The 19,645-nt window shown below is 39.0% G+C and overlaps 1 protein-coding gene across 1 annotated transcript in view; it reads left to right on the top strand.

Moving 5' to 3' along the window:
* The window catches only part of galnt14 (UDP-N-acetyl-alpha-D-galactosamine:polypeptide N-acetylgalactosaminyltransferase 14 (GalNAc-T14)), a 46,329-nt gene extending 37,296 nt beyond the window's left edge, over positions 1–9,033 (top strand). Inside the window, exons 14-16 of the mRNA XM_049480446.1 lie at positions 3,771–3,896; positions 7,954–8,253; positions 8,822–9,033. Of these exons, the coding sequence (XP_049336403.1) occupies positions 3,771–3,896; positions 7,954–8,112 (285 nt within the window). The 3' untranslated portion in view covers positions 8,113–8,253; positions 8,822–9,033. The remainder of the gene's footprint in view (positions 1–3,770; positions 3,897–7,953; positions 8,254–8,821) is intronic.
* Positions 9,034–19,645: the final 10,612 nt, after the last annotated feature.

Below are 19,645 nucleotides of genomic sequence, written 5' to 3' on the forward strand. Positions count from 1 at the left end.
AAACATGGAACACTGGTTAACCTTCCCAGGAGTGACTGACCTACCAAAATTACTCCAAAAGAGCATGGACTACTCATCCAGGAGGTCACAAAAGAACCCAGAACAACATTTAAAAAACTGCAGGTCTCACTTGCCTCAGTTAAGGTCAGTATGAATGAATCAATAGTAAAAAAGAGATAAGAAAGAGGTGAAAATGGAAGAGTTCCAAGGCAGAAGACACTGCTGAACAAAAATAACACAATGGCCCATCTCACATTTACCAAAAACATCTTGATGATCCCCAGAACTTTGGGTAAATATTCTTTAGACTGACATGACAAAAGTGGAAGGTGGCACAACCACTGTGCCAACTGTAAAGTTTGGTAAAGCATTAATATATGTGGTTGTGTTTTCAGGTATTGGCCTAGGCCTCTTAGTTTCAATGCTTTAGTACAGCACAACATTTTAAACAGTTGTAATTGAATTGTGTAAACAGTTTAGGGAATGCTCTGTCCCAGCATGACTGTTCCCTAGTTTACAAAGCAAGGTTCATGAAGGCATGAGGTGGAAGAACTTGACTGGCACACAGAGCCCTGATCTTAACCCAGTGGATCACCTTTACATCACTCTACTCAATGCATATCATTGTATTTGGTGAAATAACGCTTGTATGCAGCTGCTTAGCAATGGAGACTGCTCACTGTTGATAGTTGAATGTGTTGGAGGGAAACCATTTTATAAAATGGACTTCTTGCAATGGTGTCCTGTGACAGTTCCACACTGGAGTTCAGTAAACTCTTTAGAACAATGTATCCTTCCACTAATGTTTGTAAAGAAATTAATAAAACTCCTAAATTTAGTGATTAAGAGCTGTGTCCCAACACTTTTGCCAGTATAGTGTATGAACAACATAACTTTATTAGCAATATAGCATCTCAGAATCAAGTCACAGGTTTAGAAAGTTAATTCACTCAGATGAATGCTTTTCCCCTTCTTTAAAAGAACAACAGAAGCAATGAATATTGCTGCCCTCCATTCTAAGAATGTGTAACGCATAATACAGTTAGTCCTCACATAGCAGGGAGGAGACACACTAAATTACATTAAACTCTGTGCAGCCGGGGGCGTAATAAAAGGCAGCCTTTTTACAGCAGGGTAATGTGATTTAATTCAGATCACATTTTTGTACTGTGGTGTAATTATATTAAACAGAGAGTTGGCCTTTGCTTCCTGACCCAGCTAATCTGCCCAGCCTCTCTCCTCTGCCCTGTAAACCTACTGACTCTCACTATAAAGTCCTGTACACTTACCATTAATCCGCACACTCTTAATTCCACTGGCCGTCTCTTGGTCCTTCCCATTAATTATGCATTACTGCTGGCCGGTGTCTAAAATCAAGCCTAAGCCTTTTTATTAGTATCAGCTCAGTATATACCACATTGTGTTTCTAACACCATGTGATCATTTGTGAAAACAACCATATGGGAAGCCTTCAGCTCCACATTCTCTCCTGTTTTGCTCTCTCACAGAATCTCTGCAACAGTAAATGATCTAAATATACTGTATCATTTAAGAAATGTAAGCATGTCTTATAAAACAGTTAAGAAATTTAAATATTGGATCTGACATTGAAAGTGCTTTGATTTTAAAACCCATCTGGGCAAAATTATAGTTTGCTAGAGGACACCCAGCACCCAGACAAAGGTCATAACTTCTGGAACAATGGACTGTAAACAAACTAGTCTTATGTCTTGCCCCTTGAATCATTTTCCCTTTCTTTGGACAGCAAGGGTTTCCTCTTTGCATACTTCCAATGAAAATCATGTTTGTTTGGTTTTTGTCTGGTGACAGATGCCTTGACATCAACTGTAGCAATAGCTACCTGCAGGTGTAGGTGTATATGTGTGATTTTTTAACTCAACACATCTTGCCGTATGCTCTTGGGCTTGCCTAAAGAGAACACTTCAGATCTGACCATGGTGGTCCACTTACATCACCTGATTCTAGTTTTAGACATTTTAAACAGGAACAAAAGTAGATATAGTGATAATTTCGATGATACATGTATATATTAATTGAATGTACAGTGCTGGCCAAAAGTATTGGCACCCCTGCAATTCTGTCAGATAATACTCAATTTCTTCCAGAAAATGATTGCAATCACAACTGCTTTGGTATAAATATTTTCATTTATTTTGCTTGCAATGAAAAAACACAAAAGAGAATGAAAAAAAAGTCAAATCAATTATCATTTTACACAAAACTCCCAAAATGTGCGGGACAAAAGTATTGGCACCCTCAGTCTAATACTTGGAGCACAACCTTTAGACAAAATAACTGCAAACAACTGCTTCCAGTAACCATCAATGAGTTCCTTACAATGCTCTGCTGGAATTTTAGACCATTCTTCTTTGGCAAACTGCTTCAGGTACCTGAGATTTTGAAGGGTGCCTTCTCCAAACTGCCATTTTTAGATCTCTCCACAGGTGTTCTATGGGATTCAGGTCTGGACTTATTGCGGGCCACTTTAGGTGTCTCCACTGCTTTCTCTCAAACCATTTTCTAGTGCTTTTTGAAGTGTGTTTTGGGTCATTGTCCTGCTGGAAGACCCATGACCTCTGAGGGAGAACCAGCTTTCTCACACTGGGCTCTACATTATGCTGCACAATTTGTTGGTAGTCTTCAGACGTCATAATGCCATGCACACGGTCAAGCAGTCCAGTGCCAGAGGCAGCAAAGCAACCCCAAAATATCAGGGAACCTCCGCCATGTTTGACTGTAGGGACCGTGTTCTTTTCTTTAAAGGCCTTGTTTTTTTTCCTGTAAACTCTATGTTGATGCCTTTTCCCAAAAAGCTCTACTTTTGTCTCATCTGACCAGAGAACATTCTTTCAAATGGTAACATTCTTTCTTTTGGTATTCTCATGTAAGTTTTGGCAAACTCCAGCCTGGCTTTTTTATGTCTCTGGGTCAGTGGGGTCTTCCTGGGTATCCTACCATAGAGTCCCTTTTCAGTCAGACGCAGACGAATAGTACGGGTTGACACTGTTGTACCCTCGGACTGCAGGGCAGCTTGAACTTGTTTGGATGTTAGTCGAGGTTCTTTATCCACCATGATTTTTCAAAGGGTGCCAATACTTTTTTCCACCCCCTTTTTTATGTTTGGTGTGGAATTATATCCAATTTGGCTTTTTGACAATTCATTTTGTGGTTTTCCATTGAAGTTGAAATTAAATGAACATTTTAATATTAAAGCATTTGTAATTGCAATCATTTTCTGGGAAAAATGGAGCATTATCTGACAGAATTGCAGGAGTGCCAAAACTTTTGGCCAGCACTGTATATATAAATCTAAGATCATAAAACAGAATAAGTGTAAAACATAATTTGTGTAAAACATGAGGAGAGAACAGGGTTTTCTAAATAAGTGAAGGTAAAGATCATTTGTTTATATAGAACCTGACTTTTTTCCGTTTTAGTCTTTTGCCATTGTTAATCATTCTTGGTGTGTAATACAAGTCACAGATTATAAGGGGTTAATATTTAAACAAGGTTGTTTGTTTACAATAATGTCAACATGCCAGAAATACTTTGATTAACATGCAATTTAGTTAATTCTATAAATAATATTGGTAATTCAAATTAATATCAGTCTTGACATTTTAATGGTAAATAAATAGACAGTATTCTGTCCAGTGAATCAGGTTCTTCACTGTATTTTACTTTACACTTCAAAGGTTTTATGACACTTACAGATCAAGCAACCATCCAACCATGACTGTTTTCTGCAGGAGTGGGTCTACACACACGGGCAGCAGATTCTGCAGCAGCAGAAGCAGCTCTGCCTGTCTGTCTCCACCACCTTCCCAGCTTCTCAGATCCTGCTCATGCCCTGCAACATCAGCGATGGCAAACAGGTAATCGCACAACCCATGCTCTGCCTGACAGGCCATAAATCAAGCTTCACTTATGCCTGGGCTGACAGCTCCTAGAGGAGGCTCCTGACACAGCCTCTATGAGTACAGCAAGACAGCTGAGGCATTAGGCAGGCCCCCATGGAGAAGCTTTTTTCTCACGGGAGCCAAAAGCAACTGCTTCCCGTGTCACATTTGTTGCCTTGGAAATGTTGGAGTGATGTGTTTCGAGTGGATGTCACAGGTAGTGGCAGGCTTATCCTGCTGAGTTTTCCAGACAGACAAAAATCAGTTGAAAATCCTGGAAAACAACAGAAAAGCGGCCACATGCAAAGAATGCCGGGAAACAAATGAAAGACACTAAATCGAACACATCTCATTTAATAAGCTATCTGAAACGCTTCTGGATACTTTTATTTAGACAATGCTGGCTGCTTTGCCATCATTCCATCAATCCTGCACACCCCAATAAATATGAATGCATTCAGGCACTTTATATTGCTTTTACAAATGTGCAAATGAACACAGTTTGTCTCTATTTCATACAAACTAAAAACTAATAAAAAAAAATATTTGTGTATCAATAACATGACTCCAGGACTTTCGGTACAGTGAGTCCAAGAAGTATTTGATCCCTTGCTGATTTTCTTTGTTTGCCCACTAATAAAGACACTATCCTTCTGCACTTTTAATGGTAGATATATTCTAACATGGAGAGACAGAATATCAAGACAAAAATCCAGAATATAATTTTAAAGAATATATTTTAATTAATTTGTATTTCAATGAGGAAAATAAGTATTTGATCCCTCTTGCCAAACACACTCAATACTTAGTGGCAAAGCCTTTGTTTGCAAGAACAGCGGTGAGACGTTTGTTGTAGTTAGCACACACACCAGGGGGAATTTTGGCCCACTCTTCTTTGCAGATCCTCTCTAAATCATGAAGGTTGGTGGGCTGTCGCTTGGCAACTCTGACCTTCAGCTCCCTCCATAGATTTTCGATCGGATTGAGGTCTGGCGACTGGCTGGGCCACTCCATGACCTTAATGTGATTTTTCTTGAGCCAATCCTTTGCTGTATGTTTAGGGTCGTTATCATGTTGGAAGACCCAACCACGGCCCATTTTCAGATCCCTGGCAGAGGGGAGGAGGTTGTCCCTCAGGATTGTGCGGTACATGGCTCCATCCATCTTCCCAGTGATGCGGTGAAGTAGCCCTGTACCCTTGGCAGAGAAACACCCCCAAAACATTATGCTTCCACCTCCATGCTTGACGGTGGGCACAGTGTTCTTGGGGTCATAGGCAGCATTTTTCTTCCTCCACACATGGCGGGTGGAGTTGAGGCCAAAAAGTTCAATTTTGGTCTCGTCTGACCACAAAACCTTCTCCCAATAACTTGGTTCATCTTTCAAATGATCATTGGCATACTTGAGGCGCGCCTCCACATGTGGTCTCTTCAGCAGGGGTACCTTTCGGGCACTGCAGGATGTGAATCCATTGTTGCGCAAAGTGTTGCCAATTGTTTCCTTGCAAACTGTGGTCCCAGCTGCCTTCAGGTCATTTGCTAACTCCTGCCGAGTGGTTGCAGGACGATTTCTGACCGTTCTCAGCATCATTGCCACCCCACGAGGCGAAATCTTCTTTGGAGCACCGGGCCGAGGTCTGTTGATTGTCATGTTATACTCTTTAAACTTTCTGATAATTGCACCAATAGTTGTTACTTTCACATCCAACACCTTACTAATCTTTTTGTAGCCCATTCCAGCTTTGTGAAGGTCAACAATTCTGACTCTGAGGTCCTGTGACAGCTCTTTGGTTTTACCCATGTTGGAGACTTGAAATCTGTGTGATCTGTCTGATTCTGTGGACAGGTGTTTTTCACACAGGTGATTAGTGAGAACAGGTGGCTTCAGGTCAGGTAACAAGTTGATTGGGAGTGTCTAACTGGTCTGTAAAAGCCAGAACTGCTAATGAATACTAAGGGATCCAATACTTATTTCACTCCATGAAATACAAATAAATTAATATATATTCCTTAGATTTATTTTCTGAATTTTCTTTTTAATATTCTCTCCATGTAAGTCTCTCCATGTAAGAATACATCTACCAATAAAAGTATAGAATGATCATGTCTTTATTAGTGGGCCAACGAAGAAAATCAACAAGGGATCAAATACTTCTTGGACTCACTGTAAATTCCACATTTTCTCACTCAGAGGTAACTCCTGCTCTTGGTCTTCAGCTAAATGTTTGTGGGCTTTCTTGTGCATCAGCCTTAGAAGTGGCTTTCTTCTAGGAGAGTGACATGTAGACAGAGTTGATGCAGTGTTACCCATCCATTCAGTTTTAGGGTGTTAGCAAACGTCTTATAGCCTGTGCCATCTTTATGGAGATAAGCAATCCTGTTTCTCACATCTTATTGCCATGAGGTGCCATGTTGAATATCTAGTGGCTAGTATGAGATAACTGTAACCAAAACACCAAATTTAGCAGTTCTTCTCCTCATTTACACCTGAGATCTTTTAACACATATGAGTCACATGATACTGGGAAGGGAAAATGGTTCATTGTGCACAATTTGGCCATTTTCACTTAGAGGTGTACTAACTTTTGTTGCCAGTGGTTTAGACATTAATAGCTGTGTGTTCTGTTAATGTACGCTGTTATACAAGCTGTAAACTGCCTACTTTACATCGTATCAAAGTGTCATATCTTTAGTGTTGTCTCATCAACAGATAAAATAATATATTTACCAAAATATGAGGAGAGTACTCACTTTTGTGAGATACTGTAGCTGCTGTAATCCCGTAAGAATGTATTTTCTTGGATAAAGCTGGATTTAAATTGTCACGAGAAGAAGAGGGAGAAATATCATTGGATACTGTGTGCTCCAAACACCAAGAACCAACATACATTAGTTCTTATAACACGACTCGTTAGAGAATGTACACCAACTTTATAGCAGAACACCAAACAGATGCAGAGCAGATGAGATACATTGTCATCTGGGATGAGAATTCCATGGATCTTCTCTGGTCTAACACTGTTTTCATCAGCATCCACCTCCCACCATGCTATCTATTCCTGATCCCCACTGAGGAGTTTTTCAGCAGGGCGGTGGAAGGTTTATGAACTCCTGCCTGCCCCTGTTAGGATGAAGCAAACTGACACAGGGCTATACAAAGATGGCTTCAATGTGTAACTGGTTCAAGCTGAATCAGCTCATATTAAGCCTGAATATGGCATATGGTCATACAATTAGAAATTATTGTATTTTTTTAAATTAAGTCTTTTTTTTACCAGATGTCTGATGTGATCTGCCACTTACGTGTACAGCTGTTAGAAATGTTTGTAAAATTGTAATGACCTTGGCTAAAACTCTGAGACACGTTTACCTTAGCCTCAGTTATCCAGGCCTTTGGACAAGATATAGTTGTACAGTACTCTCTACAGTCATTACATTTCATACATTTTAGAGCTCACAGAATTGTAACCTGCAGTGTAATATATGGTTTTGAGTGCAGTGCTTCATTTTGTAACATTTTTGTGATGTTTTGACAAAGTATTGAACTCTTAAATTTGTGATTGAGCTAAAATTCTTTGAAATGTGTTTACCTGTTTGTCAATAGATACACCTTCTAAACCTGTTGGCACCATGCCTAATACTAGGTAGGGGCTAGAGGGGTATAAAGCCCCCCTAGTATTAAATTGTAATGCAATGTAACTTTGTTCTCTGGAATGATGGAGCTCCATGATTAACTTTTGAAATGAGTAGGGAAGTTGGGGATGAGATGCCGTGGTGATCATCCATCATCCTTTCCTCACAAATACCCTCTTTAAAAATCATAACATAATATGATGGTACTTTACCGCCACTCTCCAGCCTTGTGCTGATCTTTTTTTTTTTTTTCATTTTTCTCTGTATGTCATTGTTTGTGTGTTTGTGTGTGTGTGCGTGTGTGTGTGTTTGTGTGTGTGTGTGTGTGTGTGTGTGTGCATGTGTTTGTGTGTGTGTGTGTGTATGTGTGTTGTCTTGTTTGCCTTTTTTCGGTGTTGAAGCGCTGGCAGAAATCCGGCACCCACCTGGAGCATCAGGCTTCACACTTCTGCCTAGACAGTGAAATGGCCCTGGACGGCCTGGAGAGCAGCAGGATGCTGGTGATCAGTCCGTGTGAGCCGTCAGCTCACACACAGAGATGGGAGATGCCTTTCTCATGATCCTACTGCAATCAAGCCTTTCCTACCCAGAGAGACCCAGAGTGGGAGAGAGGGAGAAGCTGCAGTGTGCACTTCCAGGAGACCCACAGACATCCTGCTGACTTCCTCCATTCACTCGCTGATAACTGTAGCTCATATGAGGTAATACATTACTGCAGTGATTAAATGGCTGATTAGAGTATTCATTATAAAGACACTGCACCAGCTTTAACTCAGCAGATGTAAAACAAACACGGGTTACTACAGAGCATTTCTGATTGGGTGCCAGGCTAGGAAATTTGCTTCTAAAAGAAATACGTCTCATGCTCACACTTGGTGTAAGGCAACAACACATTGTGGTGATGGGTGTTTGCCAAAACCAGACTCAGATATGTCTTTGTGTATGAAAGACATTTGCATATTTGTATAATATTCAATAATTCAAGAAATCAGGAGGAATCTCAGTATGTAAAGGGAAATGGCACTAGCCTATGCTAAATACCCATAATCTCTGATCTCTCAACATCATTCAACAAAACGGATGAGAGATTAGTCTTTGTGAAACAGTACAATGCAGGGTTACATTCACAAAACCCCTTAAAGTCTTTGGTTGACCATGTCTAAACATCTCAATCGTTCACTAATCTGTCTTTCTTAATTTTTATGGTTTTATGGGGCAATTATTGATGTGTTTCTCAGTGCTTGATTGCTTCTGATGTTTTACTCTTAGGATCCCTGGAGTGCCCACAATGCAGAAGAGCAGCAGGACACATGCAAGCTTGCCAGGCAGAAATGCACAAACCTGAGTGAGACCCTTAAAGTAACACTGGAGAACTACGCACAAATATTTTTTTAACCTTTAAATCATCCCAAAGCTAAGCACTTGTGTACTGAATCTGCTTGCACATCAGTATTCAATAAATGGCCTATTTTTCTTAGAGACGTGACTGCCTCTTGCCTGTTCCTGTCATGTTAATGTAATAACTGTGTTGATTGCTGTGCTGTTGGATTTGCCAAAATTCCATCTGATCTACTGCGGCTCCACCTTCCACCTGAAAGGCATTTAAGGATTTGATGTTAATGTCTTGATGCCAGATACCACAGGGCATATTCGTAGGATTTTTAGAGTGAGATGTTTTGGTAGCACACAAACAAATAGCACCATACTAGTCTGAATCTACAGTGCATCCTGAAAGTATTCACAACTTTTCACATTTTCCACATTTTGTTACATTACAGCCTTATTCCAAATTGTATTAAAATAATCTCTTTCCTCAAAATTCTACACAAAATACCCCATTATGATCATGTGAAACAAGTTTTCTGGAGAGTTTTGAAAATGTATTAAAATTAAAAAACAAAGAAATCATATTTACATAAGTATTCACAGCCTTTGCTTAATACTTTGTAGAACCTCCTTTGGCAGCAACTACAGCCTCAAGTCTTTTTAAATATGATGCCACAAGCTTGGCACACCTCTTTTTAGGCAGTTTTGCCCATTCTTCTTTGCAGTACCTCGGAAGCTCCATCAGATTGGATGGGAGACGTCTAGGCACAGACATTTTTAGATCTCTCCAGAGATGTTCATTCGGATTCAAGTCTGGGCTCTGGCTGGGCCACTCCAGGACATTCACAGGGTGGTCCTGAAGCCACTCCTTTGAGATCTTGGCTGTGTGATCCTGACTAGTCTGCCAGTTCCTGCTGCTGAAACACATCCCCATAGCATGATGCTGCCACCACCATGCTTGACTGTAGGGATGGTATTGGTCTCGTGATGAGCAGTGCCTGGTTTCCTCCAAACATGAGTTTGGTGTGAACTCTTTGGCATTCACACCAAATAGTTCAATCTTTGTCTCATCAGACCAGAGAATTTTGTTTCTCATGGTCTGAGAGTCCTTCAGGTGTTAGGCAAACAGATAGTAGAAGAGGAATGTGGCATGAATAACATAATTCCATTGACCAAAGCTGCCTTGTGTGACCAGTACAGGCTAGTGGAGGTGGTGTAATGAAGTGAGAAATGGTTTTCATGGCCAAAATGTACTCTTTTTTAAAAGCTAGTAGCTAGGATTTTATTAAAATGAAGTTCAGTGTCCTTTTGTGTACTTTCCATTCACCGAATCAGAATCAATAAAACATCTTCAGGATGTGACAGAACATACAGAGGTTTTCATAAATCTGCAAAATAATTGTGTCAACAAGGACCAGAATATCAGTGAATCTGTCTTTGAAGCTGTTTATGAGACAAATGAAGCAATATCCAATAGTATATACTCTTCCTATTAAAGTAGCATGTGAGAGAGTTAAAGGTAGGGAAAAAAGAGAGATATTATGAGTGTTGCTGGACAATTGATGATTAAAAGACAGTTTTAAATCATGTGACAGCTGCACACTCTTGGTTTGTGCTGTGAACCACTATCTACTCCTCTTGGTTCAGAGTATTTGAAAGAAGCAGGCTTTAACTACACCAAGTAGAGGAGGTCCGGATGTGTCGCTATGCTGTGTACTCTGTGCTTTTCCTCTGTTCCCCAGACAGAAGATGCTGTTTGCTTAAAGCCACTATATAAAGATCAGACACAGAGCCACACCAGCTAAGACACCAGGACAGGGAATATCCAATTACCACTTCCTCTCTCTGTCCTCCTCTCCTCATTAGCAGCTAGTGGGGGAGAGCTGAGCCCCCAACGATACACAGCTCAGACGGCCTGATCAGTGGCTTCTCTTTTCCTCCCACTCTGCACCAAGCTATTACATCCAATCAGGCCTCAAGGCTTCTCTATGGGATGTTTATATCTTACAGGGACATGCTCGGGTCCTGGTAATGATTTAAGAGCCAGCGAATTCTAGACTTTTCTAACAATAGAATAATTGTGCATGTTTCGCAATTCGCTGGATTAATTAAATTTTTTAATAAGACAAATTTATGAGATGAAAGGATAAGCCCCTTGAGAAATCCTATTTATTTGATGTGATGCTAAATGCTGCCTTATAAATCCAACAGTTTGAATCTAGAAACTGCAGCAGGCTTATAAGCCTTCTGTCAGGTTAGTATTACAAACAAACACTCATGAATAAACCGGAAAATAATACACACAAACTGCAAGTGCTCCCAGAGTCTAATGACATGTCTGGACACTATGCACTGTAGCCATTGTAATGCTAAACAGTCCTATCTTAAGAAACGAATGCCTGCAATTACCCATGTCAATAACAACATGAGAGAATGCAGTTTTAGCTGCTGTAAAGCAGTGTGCTGCTGGCAAGACCACTTTAAAGAGGAATTACAATTGCACTACAGAAAGAGAAAGTCACTGTTCTATAATTGCAACAATTAACATGAAAAGTGTCCTCTTTAGCTTGTGCTCTCTGATTCTGTTGGTTGTGCATATAATGTCTTTTGGGTGGCCTTATAGTGACACAAATGTGCAAAGTGATTGAAACAATGCACACTGTTTGCTTTTTCAAAAATCAGAGGTGGAAAATGCTGGATCTTATTGTAGCCTATGTAAGATGTGTACATTACTAAAGTACAATGCAGCCTTCCCATGTGTTGTGCACCAAACTGGCACACACTGTAAAAACTTTTAACAATAATCTTTTCACCCCCATAAAAATGAATTAAGAAAACCTTATGTAAAAAAGATATTATTTGATCTAAAAGTAACATTTCATGTGATTCTACACAAAATGACTTTTGTATTGTGACATTTAACTGTTAAATACAATTCATAACTGAAAATATAGTGAATGTAAAAAAACAGACTTACAGTGACACAAGAGTTTCCCATGATGCTCTGGGGTATGTGATTTGTATTTAGTTCCGATGATCCGGTATAACAGTGCTTTAGTCCGGTAGAGGAGTGGGGTGGGAAACAATAGAGTTTTAGCTCTTGCTCATGAATATTCATACATGCAAACATATCACCTCTGACTGGTTAACAGCACTGCAAGGCGGACAACAGTTAGAAATGCATTAAAATAAAAACATTTTTACACTAATAACTGTCTTTGCAATGTCATGTTACTTCACATGTGTAATGTCCTGCTAAGTGCAGTTCAGTCACTGACCTAGTCTTAGAGTCTCTGTAAAACGTGGAATCCACTGGAGATCCTATGTAAACCTATGTAAACACAAAGAGATGGGTAGTCCAGGTCCAGAAAGTAAAATTCCACCGCAGGGTTGGCTGGGCCAAACAGCCATGCTGTTTCTAGCACTGTTAGCTTCTATCTGACGAGACGGTGTTGCTGTCTGGCTTCAGCGCTGCCTGTGTTCGGTTGCAAGCCAAGGTGGGCAAGGTCATGAATACTAATTAATGGGTTGACATAGATACGGGTGCTTTTCCTGATCGACTCGTTTTTCTGAACATTTTCTTTTACTAGCTACTGCAGACAATGGAATGTGAGGAACAGTTTCATATGCAGCACACATATACAACTCAGAGATACGTATTGTATTTCACAATGGATTTTAGCAGAAGCAGACCTTTAAAAAGAAAAGATTTTAAACACATTTTTATAGTATTGTGTGTTTTTTTATATGTTTTAAGTAATCACCATCATGATGAAAACAATGCTGGCTTACTGGGATTTTCACGCACAACTATCTCTAGGGTTTACAGAGAATGATCCGAAAAAGAGAAAATATCCTGTGAGCTGCAGTTCTGTGGAGGAAAATGCCTTGTTGATGCCAGAGATCAGAAAAGACTGGCCAGACTGGTTCCAGCTGAGAGAACGACAACAGAAACTCAAATAACCACTAGTTACAACCAAGGTCTGCAGAAGAGCATATCTGAACCACAACACGTCCAACCCTGAGCAGAATGGGCTACAGCAGCAGAAGATCACACCGGGTGCCGCTCCTGCAGCTAAGAACAGGAAACTGAGGCTTCAGTTCACACAGGCTCTCCAGAATTGTACAATATAAGATTGGAAAAACGTTACCTGGTGTGACGTTCGGATGGTAGGGTCAGAATTTGGCGTCAACAACATGAAAGCATGGATCCATCCTGCCTCGTATCAGCGGTTCTGGCTGGTGGTGGTGGTAAAATGGTGTGGGGGATATTTTCTTGGCACACTTTGAGCTCATTAGTAACAATTGAGCATCGTGTCAACACCACAGTCTACCTGAGTATTGTTGCTGATCATGTCCATCCCTTTATGACCACAGTTACCCATCTTCTGATGCTACTTCCTGCAGGATAATGCTCCATGTCATAAAGCGGCAATCATCTCAGACTGGTTTCTGGAACACGACGATGAGTTCTGTACTGCACTGGAACGACCTCCACAGTCACCAGATCTCAATCCAATAGAGCAGCTTTGGGATGTGGTGGAAACGGGAGATTCTCATCATGAATGTGCAGCCGACAAATCAGCAGCAACTGCGTGATGCTATCATGTCAATATGGACCAGAATCTCTGAGGAATGTTTCCAGTACCTTGTTGAATCTATGCCACAAAGGATTAAGGCAGTTCTGAAGGCATAAGGGGGTCCAACCCAGTACTAGCAAGGTGTATCTAATAAAGTGGCCGCTGAGTGTGTGTATATATGTATATACAATGAAATAATTGCTGATGTTCACTACAAGTCTTTAGTTATTGACCTCAATGCTAGCTAACAGCTGAGGTCAGCAGTAAAGATTGGAGAATATTTGAACCAATGCTTTCTGTTTTCTGAGATGAACTAATTGCTGATTTTTGAGATCAGAATGATGGTGCTGGTACTGTTGGTCAGATATGAAGTTTGATCAGATATGTGTTTGATGTCTGTTCATTATTTTGGTCTTCAGTTATGAAGGTCAGAACATTGGCACGGGACCACTTCGTTCAACTCCATCAGGTTACAGTGAGCAGAACTCTAGCACTGGGCCAAACATGGTATTTTCGTTTGAGTAATTAATCTAAATTAACTTGTTAATTTGACAGCCATAGTTCATATATTTGAATGTACAGGAAGGCATGGGGTAGGTTGTCAAGCCCTTGCTTACACATGTTGAATTTCTGTGGTTTGTCATATGAACCAGCCTTTACCAGCACGTTGTGAAGTTAATTGTTCAGCGCCTCACATTTTCCAGCCCAGTTATTTTCAGAATTTAACAGATTAAACTTTCACATAAATATTCCTCAATATATTGCTGCCAAGTTCCTCTTGGAGCTCAGGGATACACACTCACAGCTTAGCAATACACTTTCTATTACTTCATTATTTCTGTGAATGCTGTTGAAGCAGGGATCTGTACGCTGGAGGGCAACTAGTAAAGAGGTTTGCTCTGGAGTGTGTGGGTTTGTGTAACCCAACTGACTTCTCAGTGCTGGGTGCTCAAGAGGTCACATAGAGCCACCATCTTGTTGCCCTCAATGATTTTTACTCAACGCCTCGCTATCAGTGCAGCCAAGATCTCTCAGGATTACTGTTCTTCTGTGTGGCATTTGTTTATATTCTCTAAATGTATTCTAAACTATTAAGTTACACAGTCTTTGGCTGTGTATCTGGAAGAGTTTACCCAATATGCATGTATGTATTATGAGTATATATTATCTAAATTGAACAACTCAGACACACAAAAAATAAAGTAATGCCTACCTAACTTACATTACACATACACGTACACATGCATATTTTTTTTATTTGCTCCTGGCATCAATTATTTGCATAATAGACGTGCCTGCTCACAATCTTCACTCACCATTAGTGTGTTTGTATACCTTGGGTATACAACTATATTATAAATAAAAGTTGTCACCTAGCCACAATGTGGCAGGTTATAGGAGCAATTCATTATTTTCTTTATTGCAAAATGAGACTTGACCCACAGTCACTTTGAAAGATCAGAAGCTAAAGCTTCATTACTGCTCCAGTGCTTGTCTACAGGTTTGCTAGCATATGTTATTTGCTAGATCAGTGATGTTAACTCTGCCAGTAACTACAGTGTGCACAAAAGAAAGAGAAAATGAGAAATGTCACTCAAAGTGTGATAAATAATGTTTGTGAAATCTGCACCTGTCCTAACATAAAAAAACAAAGCAAAGAAAGCTGCAATGGAAGAACTGAGGCAAAAGGTAGAGCCGCATATTTTGGCCGTCGCTCGACTGCATGCTCACTTTTCTTTCCTCATTTCCACACATTGATCTGTGCCATCAGTGCGTATCGTTTAAGTCTTTCTCTCATTGATTTCCCTCTACAGCATCTTGTCGCTTGAAGAGGCCAGGCAGTATCTCTTTGGTCCTGTGTGTAACACGACCGACTCGTTCCACTGGTGCCCTTCTGACTGTCACGATGCCATTCATACTCTGTGTCTGGACAAATTAGAGACATTCCAGCCTGTCCTTGTCCTTGTTCCAGCTGATTTAAGCTCTGGTGGGTTATGCCTGTCTTCAGACCTGATACAATCAAGCTAGGAATAAGGACTCCAAGTGAGAAGAACAGATTCCACAAAAAGAAGTAGAATAGGATGCCTGTAAAGCAACAACTGAGCAATACAACTCTGAACTTCTTGCCATTTAAGTGAATCTCCTGGTACCTCGGAAGTATGCTCAGTTTAATTCCATGGAATACCTTCTTAGAGTATAAACTAATACAAAATGCAAAATGTGAACTACATCATTTTGTACAAGCTTATGTATGTGTTTCTTCTTTTGCCTTCAAGGTAATCTTAGTATTCTTCAGAAATGCCTTATTGTGATGTTGTGTACCATGGTATTTAAAGTGTGTAGCTCAGTATGTGCTCCCCACATTTTTTGCCAGCCTTCCTCTCAGTCAGCCATCGATCTCCATTTGGCCGTTGTGGTTTTGTAATTACACAGCAAACGCAGGGCACCAAATGAGCTGAGTGTGCTCTGTTACCTCCTGGGCCTCTCTGACTAATGTGGTTTTGAAGCAGGCTAACCGCTCAGAAGCCAAGTCAAACAAACTCATCATTTCAGAATTAAACCACAAAGTGATCGGGCTAATTTGTCATCCACCTACATTTTGAGTTTCAGCCACCCTCATCCACATTCTCTCAGGACGCAGCAAACTGCAAACAGCAGGGAATAAAACCAACGGTGAGGGAGGTCATGGAAAGAGCCATACTAACTATCTCTAAAGTGATAGATGATCGTTTTTAAATGGTTTCTCCTGGTGAATAGGACGGTGCAGCTGGTGATGAGGGAGAGTAGGTGAGTTAAACTAAAAGGAATGCGTGAGAAAAAAGAAGAAATGTAGGTGCTGACTCTATCAGCAATGAGGCGATGGTTGTAGGTGGTGTTAAGACAATATTTTTAGCCTCAAACCACAAAACTCCTTCAGTATGTGCCACTTGTAGCTGCCAAAATTCTCTATATAGCCAGTAGCTTAATGCTGGGTATGTACACAGAGTGAGAATATTTCAGGCACAGCAACAGCATGATAAACTCAAAGGTATTCAGTGGAAATGCTGGAGTTATTAAGTTTTTAATACGCTGTTCTGCTCTGCTGCGATCTGTTGAGACCTTTTGTTATCTTGAACCATATGTTACTTGTGTGGATAATAAATATGATAAAAACTGTGTATTTCAGATTCAGATAAGATTCAGGTTGCCCTCTATGTCCTCTATGGCATGAGGTAACTATACCACAGTCTGTAATTAAAATAGCTGTTTAAAGACTTCTAGCATCTGTTCCCATCATGCTCCTAATATACAGTCTTATAAGTAATGTCATAGATAAACATAAATAACCCTTCACTGGTTCAAGCTTTAAAAGAAACTAAATGTCCTGAAAGGAACCATTTACATCATTTAAAATTTTATACCACATTTAGAAACAAACGGGGAACATCAAGCAAGCAATATATATATAGCACATATTTTTCACCATAACAGTCACATAGAGGAGAAAGTGTCTGAGACAGAGGAGGTTAAGGAGGATCCTCCTCTGATGAGAATGAGCCCTTTTCTGTAGACCACCTTTTTGTTTCTCAACCAATAGCAAACAGACTACCTCTAAAAGTGAAAAGTTATTATGGTCTGTAGGATAGATTAAGTGGCGCTAATGTCATCTGAATAGTTCCAGGTTTCACCAGAAACACTGTCAGACGCGCCAAAGAAAAAAAAACTGTTTTTGCGTTCTTCAGAACACCATCCATCCAAAAGGATATATTACTTTAGATTATATATTTAGGGGGATGTGTTTAGGGCTAGTTGAAAAGATTTGGATGTAACTCACATGCAAGCCTACATTGCGTTGCTCAGTTTGGAGAGAACAAATCAAAATGTGAAGCAACAACAAGTGTTTGGGCTGCTGACAGAGCCAGCACGTCTCTAAACACTGTCCATGTCTGCATCATGGCAGGACTGGTGAGAGCTTAATAAATTTACAGCAATATGGATGTATAGAACAAGTCGTTTCAAGAATTATCCTTTTTTTTACAAACCAGACACTCTTGTGTCCACTCTGTGGATGAATTTTTGGTTGTTTGTTTTATCTGTGGTCAAATTAGCCCCAAACATAATACTTGTTACTATTAATAACATACAATTTTTCATTTTCAACTTTTTTCATTCCATATATATTTTTTTTTTTCAAATATGTACTTAAAAATAATATAAAGCCATTAAAACACCAAAAAGATCTGTATTTTCAATTAAAATCAATGAGATTTTATAGTGATGTGCATATTTCTCCATATTCACATTACATGTATTCTGTATGTAAAGGGTAGGGTGGGGGTAATAATTTAAGGCTATTTAAGTAGTCAGCAAATAAACATAGCATGTGACATAAATTTGAGTAACAATTGACCCCAAAGACAATACATGTTACTATTGTTGATAACATAAACTATTTTTCATTCTAAATGTTTTATATTACAAACAGTTTTATTTAAAAATAATGTAAAGACATTAAAATACCAATAAAATCTCTGTTTTTAATTTTAGGTAAGTGAATGAGATTTAATGGTGATGTGCATATTTAAAAGGTTGCATTACATGTATTTTGGTTGTTTTTGAATAAAAGGTTATTATTATATAATCCTTTTCTGTAGTTTAAATTTGCTGGGGTCAAATTGACCCCAAACATAAAAGGTATTAGTAAATTTGAACATAACAGGAGGGTTAAACTTATCCTCAACAAGGCCCAGTGTTGGTAGCTACCATTACAACACATGGTTTAGTTAACCTATCCGTCTTTCAGTAAATCCACAGTTCTGCTGAATGCGTCGGCTATAAGCATTTCTAAACAACCTATAAGAACTCAATTACTTTTTTGAAAATGATACATTATTGTTACATTTTTGTTATCCCTGTGCATTTTAGTGTTATACTGAGTTTAAACAAACTGGTACATCGTTTAAAATAATTTGCAATTATTAGTACTCTACTGTATTCTATGAACTGTATACATTATAACCTTGCCTTTATTACCTGTATTACACAACACTTCATAATATTTTGCACAAAATCACATTTTTGTGATCATATCATTTTGATTTTATTTTGTTTTATTTTCTCCTATTTCTCAAGTCAGCATTAATAACGGTTCTTGTATCTAAAATGGGTAATTTGTGTTTTGAGTCATGTGATTCTGATTGAATGTAACCATGAAAACATTTACTGTGTAGATGAAAACAGTCATCCTGTACGTATATGAGCCTAAACAATCTGAGATTTGGAAGGTAATGGAATGTTTTTAAAAAGCAGTTTTTATTGAAGGGAACAATTTATGATCAATTTTTAACGAATTTTCAGGTCTATAAGAACAAAAAGTGCCAGTGTTTAATCCTTATCTCCCAGCTCCTGAGACTGCAGTAGTATCCCTGTAAAAATGAACTATATTGCTCTTCCAGCACAGAGAACAGCAGACTCCAGCATAATCACAAACTCTTTTTTTTTTTTGTTATTTTGCAGTGCACTTAAGATTCAGTTCAGCTATAACATTCTCCTTCATTTGAACTTCTGAGGATATTGAGTGTGTTTTTCCTTTAGATCAGGCAAGTGGTCTTTGGAGATGCAATTAGTGTCATATATCATATTATCTCATCATTTCAGACTTTTCTCATGCAGCTTAGTGAGTGATGTTACTTATGAATAATAAAAATCGCTTTCTTTTTGCCTATGCACTTTTTATCTGACAGTGTGAATGTGTCATACTCTTCATCCAATCAGATTTGTGAATATCTTTGCCAAATGATAATCAATAGTTTTATAATCAATACCATTATTTACAATGATTTTTTTATAATACTGAAACTGTGTGTTCTTTATTATTCTATCTTTTTCACCCTCTTTCAAACAAAATAAATTTTTATCCTGATTACAGTTCCCCACATACTGTACATGGACATGGTGAAGTGAAATTAAAAGCCCTGTCAATTTTAATGCCTTTAAATTACTGACTGTCAATTCTTTTTAAAGATCTACAAAAATATCTATAAATGAAAACTTCATAAATAAAATAACAATAAAAAATAAATGCCTGTTATGGTAAAGCTCGGCCATTCTTCTCTTCACCCTAGAACACTTTCTCCAGCAGTATAATATTAGCATGTCTATATTTATCCACAGACTTGTAGAGTTTATTGTAGTCTCACTGTGCTGC

The sequence above is a fragment of the Astyanax mexicanus genome, chromosome 1 (assembly GCF_023375975.1).
Source record: "Astyanax mexicanus isolate ESR-SI-001 chromosome 1, AstMex3_surface, whole genome shotgun sequence".
NCBI lineage: Eukaryota > Metazoa > Chordata > Actinopteri > Characiformes > Acestrorhamphidae > Astyanax > Astyanax mexicanus.